Below are 18,040 nucleotides of genomic sequence, written 5' to 3' on the forward strand. Positions count from 1 at the left end.
TTGCAGCAGTGAACTTGTGCCGTGAGATGATATTAATGAATGTGGTTGTACAAGTGTCCCCTGTTAATGACGTCAGGTTAATATCTCTGTTTAATCAGTGGACAAAGAATCTTCACACGAATGTGTCGTTTGTTGATAAAATCATACAGCTCGAGTTTAGCTCCTGAGTATTGGCAACCCCTTCCCATTCCCCCACCTAAGCCCAGTTGGTATGTTTGCTGCCCAGAGTGATCGACGCTGTGTTGGCTAATCTCTGCCTTGGATGATAAATCACAGCATCTGCTACCACAGGTCTCCTTGTTAGAAAAGATCCACTAATGATTCATACCGTGGCCTCCTGCCATCTAGGTGAGCCTGTAAACTCCAACAAGGCAACTGCGGAGTTCCGCAGGAGACACAATCCTGGTGTGAGTCATGGGACTGTGGAGCCTGCAGATTTTCTTGGGCTTGTGTGTGTGAGCTGTTAGTCACAGTCTTACTGCTGTTACAATCTCACTGCCTCGCTGAGATGAAAAGAATAAAAACAGAATCTCACTTACTCGACTGGGGTCCCGGTCGCGATCTGGAGGCAAAGCGTGTAGAAGAAGGATTGCAGAGGAGGTCGGTCAGGTTCAGTGAAGGAGGTGGAGATGAAAAAGAAATGAAAAACAGAATAATAAGGGAGAATTTAGTAACCAAACTAACGATATCGACAGTGTTGTAGCCAAAATTTATCTAACACATGCTCCTCACATGTGGCTCTTTATCGAGTGTGTGGAATTGGAGGATTCACCAAATGATTCCTTCAACTTTACAATATAGAGTTACATTGGCGTGGAAATCACGAAAAAGTGCCAAATCCTCCACATATCAAATATTGCGTGGGGTTTTAATTTTACACAATTTACTTCCCTCATACACAAGAAAACTTAAGCTTTCAGCGACACAGGCCAATATGTAGGTTAGGGTAACCCTTCTGCTTCCAGACACCAAGGCGTAGAGATTCATTTCTGGCAGACTGACTGCAGCGTAACGGAATGCCCAATCCCATAGTGCCCATTTTGTGCCACTGCCAAAGACAAATTTCTATTCCCTCACTCCCCCCACCACCCCACCACCCCCCCCACCCCCACCCAAAACACCACCAACTCACCGGTGCAATCTACATTTTACCTCAGCATCGATTCAACAGAATCTTTCATTGGGTCCTGTAACCATCAAACTCAGGAATTTCTAAGTGAGTATAGTTGGGAATGTCCTTAATCAGCTCTCAATTGTCTTTTTTTTTTTCTCAAGCCAATGACGTTACAGTATGTTGACTGTCTAAAGGCAGACTCGGAGTGGTGGGTCCCCGTATATGCCAGCCCCCTGAAACATGCCCTATAACACCAGCTGATCAGTGCTGGTACTTATGCTCCCTGTGAGCATCCTCTCACCCGACCACCATCTGATGCATTCTGCATATCTTTCTATTCCTTACTTACCTAGCATCACTTTAAAGGCCATAAGACCATAAGACATAGGAGCAGAAATTAGGCCATTCGGCCCATCGAGTCTGCTCCGCCATTCAATCATGGCTGATAAGTTTCTCAACCCCATTCTCCCGCCTTCTCCCCGTAACCTTTGATCCTCTTACCTATCAAGAACTTATCTATCTCGGTCTTAAATACACTCAATGACCCGGCCTCCGCAGCCTTCTGTGGCAATGAATTCCAATGAATGAAGGCCTCTGTGCTGTTTGCCTCAACTAACCCATGTGGTAGCTTGTTCCGTATTCTAACCATTCTCTGGGAAAATAAGTTTTTCCTGAAATCCCTATTGGATTTATTAATGGTTATCTTGTATTTACAGCCCCTAGCTTTGGACTACCCACATGAGGAATCATCTTCTCTACATCAACCCTATTAAAATCCCTTACCCCAGCACTTGCTGAATTGTTTAGGACTCAAAACGGCTTCCACATTTATGCGAAGGAAAGTATTTTCCTGATCTGTATCTACACCTGCTAGATACAGCTTAGCCCCCGTACCTCTGTGATGGTCCATGTCCAAGTGGTTCTTGTCTTCTTTCATTGCAAGATGGGCGTGAACTCCGAGGGCACTGGACAGGGTCAGGAGGCCTGAGCCACCGCTGATGGAGGGAATTCCTGCAGCCTGGAGTCCTGACGGATGCGGAGTGAGCGGAATTGGAGGCGCATGGTGGGACAGGTGCTGGAGCTGCTGCTGCTGTAAGTGAGCATTCTCACGTGAATAAGAAATCGATAGAATTTATAGAAAAGGCAGCAAACTAACGTCATGCCAAAACTCTACTCAATCCTGTCAAAAGGGCTGGGCTGCTAGATAGGCTGATACTAAGATCCGCATTTATGTGGTGCCTTTCACGGCCATGGGACTTCACCGAGTGTAGTAACTTGGTGGAAAGCGTTGGTAATCTGCACACAGCAAGATCCCACAAACAGCAATAAAATAAGTGGCCAGTTAATCTGTTTTTGTGATGTTGATTGAGGGATGAATATTACCAGGGCACTGAGGAGCACTCTGCTGCTCTTTTTCAAATAGTGCTTTGGTATCTCTCACGTCCACCTCAGAGGGAAGACCGGTGCACAGTTTAATAGCTCATTCGAAAGGTGGAACAGCACTCCCTCAGTACTGCTCGGGAGTGAGGTTTAAGCTCAGGTCTCTGCAGTGGGACAACCTTCTGGCTCAGGGATGAAGTGTGCTTCCCCTGATTCAAGAATGGCATCGAGTAACAATCTATTTTTTAAAAAAAGCACATAGGGGCAGGTTCCTCTGATTATCTCAACAGCTGCTGCAGGAATTAGGCCTATCTGCACAATCTCTTAGCGCAATTACACATCGCTTTGAAGAGAATAGAACTGTTTTTAATAAAGCAATTTGCTCTTCTCCAATAATGCCTAAGAATCTTTTGTTCCATCACTGTTTCCACTTAATATTAAAAACACCATTATTGGCCTACAATTACCCACTGGGCCAGAAAGGGAAGGGGGATAAAAGACATTTCAATGCGGGCTCTAGCTTCCGATTATGACTCAGTGATCCCTGCGGGAAAGTGAATGTGTGTGGACATCAGACAAGGGCATGACCAAGGTCAGATGTGACGCCTACTATGGTTAAATAGCCTGTGGTGATCACTGCATAGGCTCAACTGGTGAAGAATGGACACTTATGGGTATAGTGGTGGTGGGGGGGGGACGCATATTGCTCAACCACCACCACCCGCCCACCATTGCAGGAATCAACCTGCAGCCAATGGATGCCCAAAAGATAACACGCCCCACAATGATAACACGCTGCTGGGGGCGGGGCTAAACAGGCTGAGAGGGGGACTTGCGCCCTCGGTGGAAGGAGGGCAGCCAATCTGGTTGGCCGGCTGCTCAAGCAGTCCCAGCAGCACCAGGACTGGGTCGCCGGCACTACCAGGACTGCACGCTGGCCCACGAAGAAGAGAAGATGGATGCCGGAGCCAGGTAAGTCAGGCCTTTTTTTTTAAAGAGAGGGAGGGATCAGGAAACGGAGGGTGGGGGGGCGGAATCAAGACAACGGGGTGGTGGAGGGAGGGTTTCAGAGGATAGGCAGGGAGGCACATAGGGTAAGGGTAACATCTTGGGGGCGGGTGGGCAGGTGCCCCTGATATGTAAAGGACACACCCTGCCCCCTGCCCCCACCCCAGACAAATGCCACTTCCTCCCCCTTTCCTTTACAAAAAACGTTTTCAAAAGTGATCTCCTCACTACCGCCCCCCTCCTACTCACGCCAGCCGTTTTATGGGAGTAGGCCGTGTGAAATGGGGGTTAATTGGCTTGGGAACAAGCTCGATTGCTCGTTAATTATTTATTTGAAAACGGCGGGCGGGCTGCCAATTCGAGCACCCGCCCACATCCACTGTGTTGACAGGGACTGGGCCAGGGATGGGTGGGAAAGCACTGAGCTTTGCCACGCCTCATGTTTCACATGCCATCCCTCCCCACTGAAAACAGGCCGGGCTATGGGGCTGCCAAATCCCAGCCCAACGGGAGGAAATCAGCGCGGGACAAAACCTTCTGTTGGAGAAACAACACAATCGACGGGAGTTTTGTACTGGATGACACTCCGGTGGTTGTCATGGCAACTTCTGTTCCGACGCTTCCAGTAAACAAGGCTGTCTACAAAGTGACACTGCAACGAGCCAGTGAGGAACACCATCACTCCTAAAGGTTCAGTTGGCTACGTTCATGCATGGGCTACATGATGATAGGGCATTTTATTAGACTAAGAAATTCAGCTTTGAAATCGGATCAGTGTGCAGATCATTCCCCTGCACTTAGGAGGACATGAAAACATCACTGATATTGTGACACACACAATGAATTTTATGGGAAATTGCTCAGCAGAAATGCAGGAAACTCTTTCAAGTTACCAACAGTCACAGATTGCAACTCTTTCGAGTACAATCACAGTTCTTGGTTTCCGGGAGTGGGACATGAACCCACAACCCTCTGATTCAAAGGCGAGGGTGCTATGAACTGAGCCACAGAATGCAGGAACATGGACAACTCAATAGGGCTTTAATGATTGGCTTCAATTAATACTTTGGATTAAAAATAATTAAACTCAAAAAACCTATTAAACCTGTTCAGCTAGTTAGCACAAGAACGGTACCGTACTAAAGTTGCTCGATTTTTGTTTGACGTGGGTATTAAGGATTATGGAGCCAAGACAGATCGATGGAGATAAGATATAATAGACCAGCCATGATCTAATTGGAAGGTAAAACGAACTGGAGGGCTTGGATGATCTACTCCTGTTCTTAGGTGTGTATATTTCTCCCAGACCTCAATGTCTCCCAAATCAAAATTCTCATCCTTGTGTTCAAATTCTTGTGCTGCCTTACCCTTCCCACATCACTGTAACCTCCTATAACCTGCTACAATCCTCCGAGGATTTTGTGTTCCTCCAGTTCTGCCCCCTAAGGCAATTCTCCCTCCCAACACATTTTGCCTTCCCATTGCTGGCTGTGCCTTCAGCTTAGCTGTGCCCTTCACTCTGAAATGTTGTCCTTCATCCCCATCTCACTCTTCTGCTTGAAGACCCTCTTTGATACCTGCCTCCAGGGCCAAATTTTTAGTGACCCCTCTTCCAATAGCTCCTTCTTTGGTTCGGTGTCAATTTTTATCTGATTACACTTCCAGGAAGCAGCTCGAGATGTTTCCCCCACATAAAAGATACCATATAAATGCAAGTTGCTGTTGCCTGCTTTGCTTCTGTGAGTAGTTGCTGTCACTACCGATCGTGAAATCCAATGGCTATTGGCAGCCAAGAGGTAACGAATAATTGCCCCACCCCACCCCAGCCCATGCAAGGCATGCTTGAATTTCCGGCATCTGTTGGAGGCTGCCTGACAGAAGTGCGAACTCAGTATGTTGCCCCTTCAGATTCAAGCGAGACCAACATGTGGAAATGCCAGTTTCCGCCAGAGATACTTAGCAGCGTGAATGCTACTGCTGGTTTAGCGGCCCTGAACTGAAGAGGGTAAAACAGGAGGTGGGTGGGGAGTAAGGAGGGTGGAAAATCTATTTTTCCGTTCTTGATCATTGTCTAATAAATGATCTATAACAACCTAAGAAAGCCTACACTGTTGTTACCCGAGAACAGGATCAGGCTAAATTTGATATTTCCCCACATTGCCCATCACCCCCAATCAGTAAAACACATGCTCATGTCCCACCCACACAGGAAAAGGCTAGGATCATCAGGGATTCATCAGCGACTGTAGAACTATGTCCCAGCACATTCTGGAGTGGGACCTCAATCCAGGCAAGATTGAAGACAAAACGTGAATGAGCCAGAAACAAAACATGAGTTGGGGTAACAGTCTATTCCCAGGGACGCACACTGGGACAAACATCAACTGCTGCTGGAGCACCATCAACTCGGTGAAAGACACTCTTCGGTCTGCCAGTGCAAAGAGCTGTCAGTGACTGGGTGTTGCAGACTGGCACACTCCAAGGTCCAGGACTAGGTGCTGAGCATCACAGTAAAGCTTGGGGCAGCTGCCGCAAAGCCTCACTGGGGAAAAGGCAGAGTCTAAGGCCTTCTCATTATAATGCACCTCATAGCTGGAATGCATGTAAAAGCCCTAAGGGCTGCATGTTTGGCATGAAATGTATGTTGTACAGATAACCAGTAATTGTAAGTGGAGCGAGGGAACTCAGAGTGCTCTATATTGATAAAGATTGAATTGTATTGCAGTTTTACGTAATGTCAAATTTGAGCTGTTGTGTAAGGTACGTTTACAAATTTGATGAATGAAGTTTATTTTTGGGAGAAAAAAAGTCACCCCACTGCCCCAAATGCTATTCCTATTTAGGGTACTGATGAAATTCCCCTTAGCTGCAGCAGCTCCCTCTCGTATTAACCCATGTATATAAGACGGCCACTTACCCCGATGATGGCATTCAGTTCGGCCATGGTGACTTGCTTGGCACGCTCTATCGCCTGCACCACCTGCTGCTGATGCTGCCATAAAATGAACCAGAGAGAGAGAGTTTAGCAAGCCCCAAGATACACTTAAGAAGAATAGATTTCAAGAGAATAACATGCTTCTCTCAGTTTGACTGCCACAGACACACCCATTTTCAATACGTTTCAGCTCTTCAAGCTTAAAGGAATTTGTGGCATTATCAACAACAATTTTATTTATATAGCGCCTTTAATGTAAAAAATAAAGTCCCAAGGCACTTCACAGGAGCATTTTTAAACAAAATAGGACTCCAAGCCACGCAAGGAGATATCAGGTCAGACGACCAAAAGCTTGGTCAAAGAGGTAGGTTTTTAAGGAGTGTCTTAAAGGAGGAAAGTGAGGTAGAGAGGCAGAGAGTTGTAGGAAGGGAACTCCATAGCTTAGGGCTTAGGCAACTGAAGTCGCAGCCACCAATCATGATGGAGCGATTAAAACAGGGGATGCTCAACAGGCCAGAATTAGGGGAGTGTAGATATCTTGGAGGGTTGCGGACCGGAGGACATTACAGAGATAAGGAGGAGTGAGGTCATGGAGGGATTTGAAAACGAGGATGAGAATTTTAAAATCAAGGCCTTGCTTGACTGGGAGCCATTGTAGAGCGAGCACAGACGTGATAGGGGAAAGGGACTTGCTGAGAGTTAAAACGTGGCAGCAGAATTTTGGATGGCTTCAAGCTTACGGAAGGTACAATGTGGGGGGCCAGCCAGGAATGCACTTGAACAGTCAAATCTATAGGTAACAAAGGCACGAATGAGGGTTTCAGTGGCTGACAAACTTAAGTCAGGCAATGTTACGGAGACAGAAATAGACAATCTTCGTGATGGCATGAAAACGAGGTCAGGGTCAAACGTGACACCAAGGTTACAAACAGACTGAATTAATGCCGCTCTGTTGCCAGGCAGAGGGATGGAGTCGGTACCTAGGGGGACTGAGTTCGATGCAGGGACTGAAATCAATGGCTTCAGTTTTCCCAATGTTTAATCGGAGGACATTTCTATTCATCCAGTACTGGATGTCAGATAATCAGTCTGATTATTCAGCAACAGTGCCCAAGTCGAAAGAGGTAGTGGTGAAGTAGACCTGGGTGTCATCAATGTACATGTAAAATGAATACTATGCTTTCTGATGATGTTGTCGAGGGACGGGATGTACATGTGAAATAAGAGGGGGTCAAGAATAGATCCTTTGGGGACACTAGAGGTAACAGTGCAGCAGCGGGAAAAGGCGAGAAAGAGATTAGATTATCAATCTGTCCATTCCATAGCTGAGTTTAGTCTGGGAACACCAAGTTCTGCTGATCAGCACTCTTGATATTATAAGGTGACTCCTGCATTTTTAAAACCATGTTGTATTGCGGTGATGTCCCTTATAATACTGTAATATATATTAGGAAGGGTGTTGTTGAGAATATGATCCCCTGATCTGATATATTCACAACCTGTATTTATATAGTGACTTTGGCATGAACAGAGGAGGGAAAAATGCAATGTAGTGGTAATGGGAAAGGCATAATCAAAAGGAGGGGTCTTTTTAAGATGGAGAGAGAGGAAACAATACTGTGGAGCATTGGGAAAATGGCCCAGGTTGTGGGGTTAAGACAGTTGTCTCTCTGGAAGTGGGACATGGGAGGAAAGGGTGAGAGTGGCAGCTACAGTTGAAGAATGGAAGATGTAAACGGAAACGTGGGCCGGGAACTTGTGAAGGCAACGGGGTTCTGGCTGCCGACTAGAGAGCTGGCTAGAGCCCTCCGTCTCCTCTTTGAGGGAAGGCCTGCCGCATAATGTGCTACTCAGGCTCTTGGCAGGCAATTGGCGGGCCTTCCCCTGAAATCTCGGCAGCCAACCAGAGGCCAGGAGCTGTAATGAACAGCAGCGCCACCAGGGGGGTGGTGGCTGCTGCTGGTACAACATCCACCCGAGGCCCAAGATAGTTGCTGGATCATCCCAGGCCACCGGTGAGTGATGGTCGGGGTGGGGAGGGCTGCAGGGGAGGCGGGGTGAGCAGGAGTTGGCAGCAAGGGCAGAAGGATGGCCGTCAGTGACCCCCCCACCCCCCATGTCAGGTCCCTCGATCAGGCATTGAGTGTCTTCAAAAGAGGGATGCCCCCGACCCCGTATTTGGAGCCGCAAACAATCCCCCACGGGTTTGCTTGTTGTGCTCCCCGCATGGTGAGCCATCACCCCAAGCCGCCTGCCACTGGGTTAATACCAGCGGTGGTGGGACGAGACACTTAAATCAGCATTATTTGGCCACTTAAGGGCCTCAATTGGCGGCAGAGTGGGGAAGGCCACCCACAGGTGGAAGAGGCGGGACAGGTGGTGCGGGTGAGGCTGTTGGCTAGAATTGTGGAATCAGACATATTGAGGGCCAAGACGCTGGCAGCAGGGTTTCGGAGGAGTCGGAGTTTGTCCAGGGTGGAACTTAAGGGGGTCTACAAGTACAGCACAGCAAAGCCTGGGCCTGAAGGTGACAAAAAGGCAAGGGTGGGGGATTTTGGCATCAGTGGGCGTGAGGTAAAGGTGAAGGAGGGAAAGTTTGAGGAGGTGGAAATTGGCAGCCTTGATGATGAATAGAATAGATGGTGTGATGTCCAATACATTGATAAAAGCTTTGAATAATCCCAATTTACTAGCAATTTTCCTTTGCTGCCTGGAGCGCTTTTTGATGAGTCACAGGAGTTTTGACAAGATACTGAGTGAGGTTCAGCAGGATTTCAAAGCCTGAGTAAATGAAGCCAGACCTGAAAGAGTTTAGCTTCCTTCTGCCCTCATGCAAACAGGAGTGAGGTATCTCTTTCACTGGATCGTTAAAAGCCATATCCTCAAAGGGCTGCTAGTTTACAGCAACTGCTAATTCCATTTTTATTGCATACACTTCTGTGGATTTTTACTGGCATTTTGGGGATGGTAGCGTGTGATTGCACCTGCTTATCCACAAAGCTGAAAACTGCAAACTCGATGCCTCCGTTACAGCACACTAATGTCTTTTCCCCATACGATCAAAGACAGTATCAAGGTGTTTTAATAACTTAAGAATTTTGCACCCATTCCGTATTAGTGAGCTGTCGAATAAGGACTTTCACTAAGAGCAGTGATTAGTAAAATGGGCTGCGTGTGTCCTTTTTTCTAATTTACTCTTTCGTGGGGTGTGGGCGCGCCCTGGCAAGACCAACACTTGTTGCTCAACCCTAGTGGCCCAGGAAATGTTTGGTTTGCTAGGCCATTTCAGAGGGCAGTTAAGAGTCAACCACACTGCTGTGGGTCTGGAGTCAGATGTAGGCCGGATCAGGTAAGGACAGCAGATTTCCTTCACTAAAGGACATTAGTGAAGCTGATGGGTTTTTACAACAATCGATGATAGTTTCATGGTCACCATTACTGAGACTAGTTTTGAATTCCAGATTTTATTAATTGAATTTAAATTCCACCTATGTCCCCAGAGCATTAAACTGGGTCCCTGGATTACTAGTCCAGTGACATTACTACTAAGCCACTGTCTCCCTGTGATTTGAAGAGATTGGTACCAGTCAGGCGGCTGTCACACCCCAGAGACTTGAGCACATATTCCAGGTTAACATTTCCGTACAGTGCAGAGGGAGGGCTGCAACGTCAGAGGTGCTGTCTTTTGGATGAGGCCATTTGGCCTCTTGGGTGGGTGCAAAAGACCCAGCAACATTATTGAGCATGGGGAATTCTCCCAGTGACCTTACTACCACTTAGCCCTCCAAGTGTCAGCTCAGTTGGTAGCACTGCCACGTCCGAGTCACAAGGTTCCAGGCTCAAGGCCCATCAGGGTTTGAGCACAAGGATCAAGGCTGACATTCCAGTGCGGTACTGAGAGTGCTGCACTGGCCAAGGTGCCATCTTTCGGATGAGGCGTAAACCGAGGCACCATCTTGGGTGGATATTTAAGATCTCAGGGCGCTATTTTGAAGAAGAGCAGGGGCATTATGCCTGGCATCCTGGCCAACATTTTTCCCCCAATCAACACCATAAAAATGGATTATCTGGTCAGGATTACATTGTTGTTTGTGGGAGTTTGCTACAACAGTGACTACACTTCAGAAGTACTTCAATTCAATTCAGTTTCCCTTTATTGTCCATATAGAAATTCATTTCAGATTCATTGCTCATACGTTAAAAGAAATATAAATGAATAATAACAATAAGAGAAGAAAATTACCCTATCACAGAGCTCTAACTTTAATTAAAATATATAATAAAAACTATTCCAATGCATTAAAATAATCAGACAGTGAGTCCCACCCTGAGTGTATATCCTCATTCAGACATCAAACTCCTGTTAAGAGGTTTTGTAGAGGAGGGCACTAAAGAGTTCAAGAACTAACTTGACCTGCAACTGAGGGGCGGTGGCCTTTTCCCTGAACGCATCCAACAGTAATACTGAGAGAAGGGGTGATTCTCATCATTCACACTCTTTACTTTCATCAAAATCCTTCTAGAGCAGATTTTGTCAAGAAAGATCTGCTCATGAAATAGTCGTCCTGCCTGGTTCAATGGCTGTAAAGCGCATTGAGGCGTCCGGTGGTCATGAAAGGCGCTATATAAATACAAGACTTTATTTCTTTTTAACTAACATGTAAGACATATATGGGCCGAGAAACTTTAGCCTGTTTGGAAGGGGAACAATCTCTGGACCTGAAAGGCGAGGCCCAAGGTTCCTCTAATATCGGTCAATTGGGGAAATGGGTGCTGCATAGCCAAAGTTCTGGTGTCTGATCTGGTCATTCACTTCATAGCTGTTTGTGTAAATTGGCTGCTGCATTTCCTACAATACAACAGCGTTGACACTTCAATGTCCTGAGGTTGTGGAAAGGATTACATATATTTGTTCATTCATTCACACTTGGAAAAAGCTATCACGACGAGCAGAAGTTTAAACACTCACTATAATGCTATATGCTCAGTTCTGCCTCACCCCTGCCCTGCTTTAGGCTTGAGATAAGACCATGCTGCAGTCTGAAGCGTCAATGACAGAATAAACTTCAGACAGTAACACTCAAAGCATGCCCTCTTCCATGCTCTGGGAGACTTAATGATACCACGTCCAGGAGTCCTTCAGATGTGAGGGAAGCTGAAGCTGAGACTCAAGACTGCAGCTCTCTCCACACTAAGCCAAAGAAATTAGGGCTTCTTCATCAGTAAGCTTCACTTTGTTAAAACAAGATCAATTAAACTAATCTGCTGAGAGTGACAACTTTGAGTGGATGAAAGGCAGCACTGACTTAAATTGACAAATGTTGTATTTCCCAAAGTTTGGTGTGCACACAGAGCCAGAAATCTATCTCAGCGCGTCTGCCACAGATTGACATCTTATTTATAGTCCAGCTTCCACCATTTGCCGACAGAAGCAACTTTCTTGCCCCCTCTGCATGTCCAGCGTATCAGCTTGAGCACTATGTTAAGTGAAGATCACCAAGGTACAAGAGAGACACTGTAGCCATCCAGGTGGCACAGAGAAAAGTCAAGAGGCGGTTTCCTAACACCAAAGAACTCAATTGCAAGGAGACTGGAGAAAATAGGAACCTTCAGACTTGAAAGATGGCAATTGAGAGGTAACCTCATAGAGGTATGCGAGTATTAAAATAACATAGATAGACAGTCAACTTAAAGAATGACCACGTTTACTAGCGTTACTACTGAAGACATGGGCAATGAAGGAAAGTTGGTGAGGTTCGTCTTTGGATGGAAGAGCTACAATGGGCTGAATGGCCTCCCTCATCTTTATTTTTCTAGTGATTTTGTGGCTGCATTGACAAATTCTTCCATTTCAGTAATTATACAGTGTAGAAAAAAACACTGGTTGTCTTGCTTTTATTACATAATTATATCACAAGAAGAAAAAGGTCAATAAATTTGTCAAAGCAACATTAGCTTATTCAAAATTCCTCTGTGTAAACTACTCAGCTGGGCTGCATCTTGGCTGGAGTCAGGACAAATATCAGGTGCCTCAGGAGCTTTCTTTCTTTATAACTGCAGACAATGGGATGTCATTCAAATTCCCTATTTACCTGGTCCGTGGAGAAATCCTGACTGCATATTTCTTGTCCGTGCCCTTGCTGTCTGATGTATTCAGCAAACAGCCTACAGAAGGTTAGTGAATAGATGAAGCTCAAATTCAATGATAAGGGTCTTGTGTTAAATCTTTTGGCCGCATATCTTGCCCCACTGCTGCTTTTCCTTCAACAGACATGACTTTGTACTTTATATCTGTGATGGAAGTCATTGGCATGAAGAATTGGGGGCAGGGAGGAGATAAAAAATTTGTTCCTTTGTCTATTTTGTTCACAGATTTACCAATTGGCATCCACACACAAATGCACGTGTGCACACACACACACACAAACATGCACATACTTTTCGCAGAGATTGTTGGATAGCAATCAGTAACTAGGATTTTTTTTTTTAAATTCGCTTATGGGATGTGGGCATCGCTGGCTAGGTCAGCATTCATTGCCCATCCTCAATTGCTCTTGAGAAGGTGGTGATGAACTGCCTCCTTGAACCGCTGCAGTGCTGTTAAGGAGGGAGTTCCAGGATTTTGGCCCAGTGATAGTGAAGGAATGGCAATATATTTCCAAGTCAGGATGGTGAGTGGCCTGGAGGGGAACTTTCAGGGGAGTGGTGTCCCCATGTACCTGCTGCCCTTGTCCTTCGAGATGGTAGCAGTTGTAACTTTGGAAGGTGCCGCCTAAGGATCCCTGGTGAGTTCCTGCAGTGCACCTTGTAGATGGTACACACTGCTGCGACTGTGCGTCGGTGGTGGATGGAGTGAATATTTGTTGTCCTGGATGGTGTCGAGCTTTTTGAGTGTTGTTGGAGCTGCACTCATCCAGGCAAGTGGAGAGTATTCCATCTCTGTCCTGGCTTGTGCCTTGTAGATGGTGGACAGACTTTGGGGAGTCAGGAGGTGAGTTACTCGCTGCTGAATTCCTAGTCTCTGACCAGCTCTTGTAGCCACCGTATTTATATAGCTAGCCCAGTTCAGTTTCTGGTCAATGGTAACCCCCACAATGTTGATAGTGGGGGATTCAGCTATGGTAATGCCATTGAATGTCAAGAGCCGAGAGTTAGATTCTCTCTTGTTGGAGATGGTCATCGTCTGGCACTTTACAGAGATAAGGAGAAATTTCTTCACCCAGAGTGGTGAGCCTGTGGAATTTGTTACCACAGAAAGTAGTTGAGGCCAAAACATTGTATGTTTTCAAGATGGAGTTAGATATAGTTCTTGGGCAAAAGGGATCAAAGGATATATGGAGAAAGCGGGAGCGGCCCTTTGAGTTGGATGATCAGCCATGATCATAATGAATGGCGGAGCAGGCTCGAAGGGCCGAACGGCCTACTCCTGCTCCTATTTTCTATGTTTCTATGTTTATGTTTGTCTGGTGTGAATATTATTTGCCACTTGTCAGCACAAGCCTGGATATTGTCCAGGTCTTGCTGCATTTGGACATGGACTGTTTCAGTACCTGAGGAGTCGCGAATGGTACAGAACATTGTGCAATCAATGAACATCCCCACTTCTGACCTTATGATGGAAGGAAGGTCATTGATGAAGCAACTGAAGGTGGTTGGGTCCTAGGACACTACCCTGAGGAACTCATGCAGTGATGTCCTGGAACGAAATGATTGACCTCCAACAACCACAACCATCTTCCTTTGTGCTAGGTTTGGCGTCAACCAGCGGAGAGTTTTCCCCCTGATTCACGTTGACGCCAGTTTTGCTAGGGCTCCTTGATGCCACACTCAGTCAAATGCAGTGTTGATATCAAGGGCAGTCACTCTGACCCTCACCTCTGGAGTTCAGCTCTTTTGTCTATGTTTGAACCAAAGCTGTAATGAGGTCAGGAGCTGAGTTACCCTGGCAGAACCCAAACTGAGCATCGGTGAGCAGGTTATTGCTAGGCAAGTGCCACTTGATAGCACTGTTGAGGACCCCTTCCATCAAATACAAATGGAAAAGGCTGGAAATACTCAGCAGGTCAGACAGTGTCTATAGAGAAATAGAAATCAACATTTTAGGTCCTGAGGAAGGATCTAAACATCTCAGATAGTCCACTTCTTTTTCCCCAACAGATGGTGCCTGACCTGCTGAGTATATCCAGCGTCTGCAGTACTTTAAAAAAATTTATCAGTGACTGGAATCCTAGTTGATTTTATTCTGTCAGCCTGAGGTGCCAATGACAATGCCCCATTCAGATGCCTGGCAGAAATGAAAGGTTTCTTTTTTAAATACAGAGCTGAAGGAGAGCTGCATTACAAGAAAAGTGATCCATGACAATGCTGAACAAAAACACTTCAAGTTACTGACCACTGAAGGAACTGGATTCCTCCGGTTGCATTTTTATATTAGTTAACAAGGTTTCCTGTTTGTATTATCGGATGACTCTGAAGATCAATAACAATAACTTGCATTTATATGGCAGCCTTAATGGAGTAAAATGTCCCAAGGAGCTTCACAGGAACGCGATCAACCTGAATTTGACACCGAGCTACCGAAGGAAATATCAGGGCAGGTGATACAGCAGCCTGGTCGAATGGTGGGTTTTAAGAAGCATCTTAAAGGAGGAGAGAGTTGGAGAGGGGCAGAAAGGTTTAGGGAGGGAATCCACATATTAGGGCCAAGATGGCTGAAGGCACAGGCACCAACAGTGAAGCCTGTTGGAAGCCAGAAGTATGCAATTGAACATAGGAACAGTAGTAGACCATTCAGCCCCTCAAACTTGTTCTGCCATTCAATTATATCATGACTGATCTGTACCTCATTTTCACTTACCCACCTCAGCTACATGTACCTCCTAATTTGGCAAGCTCTTATCTGAAGAATATATCAAACCATTCTTGATTTCCCCCAACACACATGTGAGTTCACTGCCTGAATCCCATGTATCTAAAAGAATGTTTGCAACTGCCCCTACCACCTTCGTCTAATAATTGTTTCTGCACTATACAAGGCCAGGCAATGACCATCTCCAACAAGAGAGAATCTAACCATCGCCCCTTGACATTCAATGGTATTCCCATCACTGAATCCCCAACCATCAACATCCTGGGGGTTACCATTGTCCAGAAACTGAACTGAACCAGCATTACAAATACTGCAGCTACAAGGGCAGGTCAGAGGCTTGGAATTCTACAGCAAGTAACTCACTTCCTGACTCCCCAAAGCCTGTCCACCATCTACAAGGCACAAGTCAGGAATGTGATGGAATACTCTCCACTTGCCTGGATGAATGAGCTCCAACGACAGTCAAGAAGTTCGACACTATCCAGGGATGAGCAACAATGTGCAAGGGTACTGGGAAAAGGCAGGGCAATGGCACGAGGTCATAATGTTCATTTGGAGAGCTGGTGCAGACACGATGGACCAAATGGCCTCCTCAGTGCAGTTAAAATTCTGTGATTCTGTGACAAAGAACCCGCTTGATTGGCACTCCATCCACCACCTTAAACGTTCACTTCCTCCTCCACTGATGCACAGCTGCAACTTACCAAGACCCCTTCAACAGCACCTTCTAAACCTGTGATCTCTCCCACCTAGAAGGACAAAGGCAGCAGACTCATGGGAACATCACCACCTACAAGTTCCCCTCCAAGCCACACACCATCCTGACTTGGAAATATATCGCCGTTCCTTCACTGTCACTGCACCAAAATCCTGAAACTCCTTCCCTAACAGCCCTGTGGGTGTACCTATACCACAGCGACTGCAGCGGTTCAAGGCAGCCCACCACCACCTTCTCAAGGGCAAGTAGGGATGGGCAATAAATACTGATCCAGCCAGCAACGCCCGCACCCCGTGAAAGAATAAAAAAAACTTCGCCAAGTGGCTGAGGCAAGGTTTGCATTGTAAGGGAAAAGATTGAATACATTTTTAAAGCCGAACACACGAGGCTTTGGGAAGATAGAGGGGCAGTGGCCTCAGCTTTGGATTACTCTAGCAAAGAGCCAGAACAAACATGGGCCAAATGGCCACTTTCTGAGCCGCAAGCTGGTTTTCTGGTTCTTTTCCCTCCTCCGCCCCATCAATGTTGCTCGCTGAACAGGGATTGAATAATAGATACTTATAAAGATATTTAGATATTTAGAAATAAAGATATTAGAAACTGCAAAAAAATAAAAAACCAAGCAGTGGCTGTTTCTCCACTGATCTGCTGGTTTATGAATTCACCCCAAGTACAAACAAGCAGTCACAGGCGCCAGATTGGAAACATTGCAGTACAACTTGTCCAATAAATCTAATATCCTGCGCTATTCTTAACAGGATTTTAATAGTGTGGCTTCTCATGGGTCAAACTGATTTGGTGTCTGGCCACCCCAAGTTCAATATTGCAATTAATCCTCGGCAGTTCATTAACTTAATAGTTGCATCGCTGACATTTCCGACTGCACTTCACAGAAGATCGGGAGGAGAAGAGTTGTTAGTGCCAGCAAGTTCACACCATTTTCTTCAGCTCTTAGAGCACTCTCCCAGGCCAGCTCAGTATGACAGCCAGTGAGGTTTGGAAAGGCCTACAATAAGCCGTAAGGATCAGGCACAGTGCAGAAGAAAAGTTCACAGAATCACAGAATAGTTACAGCTCAAGAGGCGTCCATTGGGCCCATCGTCTTGGCTCTCCAAATGAGCTATTCACTTAGTCCTGCACATTCTTTCTTTTCAGATGGTAATCCAATTCCCTCTTGAATACCTTGATTGAATCTGCCTCCACCAGACTCTCAAGCAGTGCATTCCCAGATCCTAACCATTTACTGCGTGAAAAAGCTTTTTCTCATGTCACCATAGCTTCTTTTGCCAATTACCTTAAATCTGTGCCCTCTTGTTCTTAATCCTTCAACCAATGGGGACAGTTTTTCCCTATCTACCTCGGTCCAGGACTCTTGTGATTTTGAATACCTCCATCAAATCACCCCCTAGCCTTTTCTTCTCCAAGGAAAACAGCCCCAACTTCTCCAACCTCTCGGTGTAACTGAAGTTTTGTCATCTCTGGAACCATTCTTGTGAATCTTTTCTGCACCATCTCTAATGCATTCACATCCTTCCTATAAAGTGAGGCACCCAGAACCAATGTTCTATACAAGTTTAACATAACCTCATTGCTTTTGTACTCTGTGCACCTATTCATAAAGCCTAGGATACTTTACGCTTTATTAACCACGCTCTCAACCTGTCCTGCCACCATGAATGATTTATGCATATATACACCTAGGTCCCTCTACTCCGGCACCCTCTTTAGAATTGTACCCTTTTATATTTCTTTAATATTGTCTCTCCATGTTCTTCCTGCCAAAATCACCCAGCTTTGTACTGAACCATATAAACCGGCCCAGCCAAAGCAGTAGTTTAGAACAGTACATGTTAGCCCCAGTACCCCTGGGTCACAGTGTGAAAATAAATCTACCAGCTTTCCCGCTGTAACCACAGATGGTTTTCACATTCAGTCACCTCTGCTGGAAAGTGTGTACTGGGTCATCAGGTTAGGGTAGATTGGTTACAGCAGTTTATTTTTTATTCTTTCACGGGA

At 45.9% G+C, this 18,040-nt stretch overlaps 1 protein-coding gene across 8 annotated transcripts in view; it reads right to left on the reverse strand.

Annotated features, from left to right (window-relative positions):
- The window catches only part of LOC144688934 (transducin-like enhancer protein 4), a 200,474-nt gene that overhangs the window by 113,052 nt on the left and 69,382 nt on the right, over window positions 1-18,040 (reverse strand). For 4 of the 8 annotated variants that reach the window (XM_078555984.1, XM_078555983.1, XM_078555977.1 and 1 more), the window contains exons 6-8: window positions 6,420-6,494; window positions 2,009-2,219; window positions 540-562 (exon numbers count right to left, since the gene is read on the reverse strand). In XM_078555984.1, the coding sequence (XP_078412110.1) occupies window positions 540-562; window positions 2,009-2,219; window positions 6,420-6,494 (309 nt within the window). The remainder of the gene's footprint in view (window positions 1-539; window positions 563-2,008; window positions 2,220-6,419; window positions 6,495-18,040) is intronic. The other 4 variants (XM_078555980.1, XM_078555982.1, XM_078555981.1 and 1 more) reach the window with 2 other exon arrangements.

This window comes from Cetorhinus maximus, chromosome 13 (assembly GCF_964194155.1).
Source record: "Cetorhinus maximus chromosome 13, sCetMax3.hap1.1, whole genome shotgun sequence".
NCBI classification, from domain to species: Eukaryota; Metazoa; Chordata; class Chondrichthyes; order Lamniformes; family Cetorhinidae; genus Cetorhinus; species Cetorhinus maximus.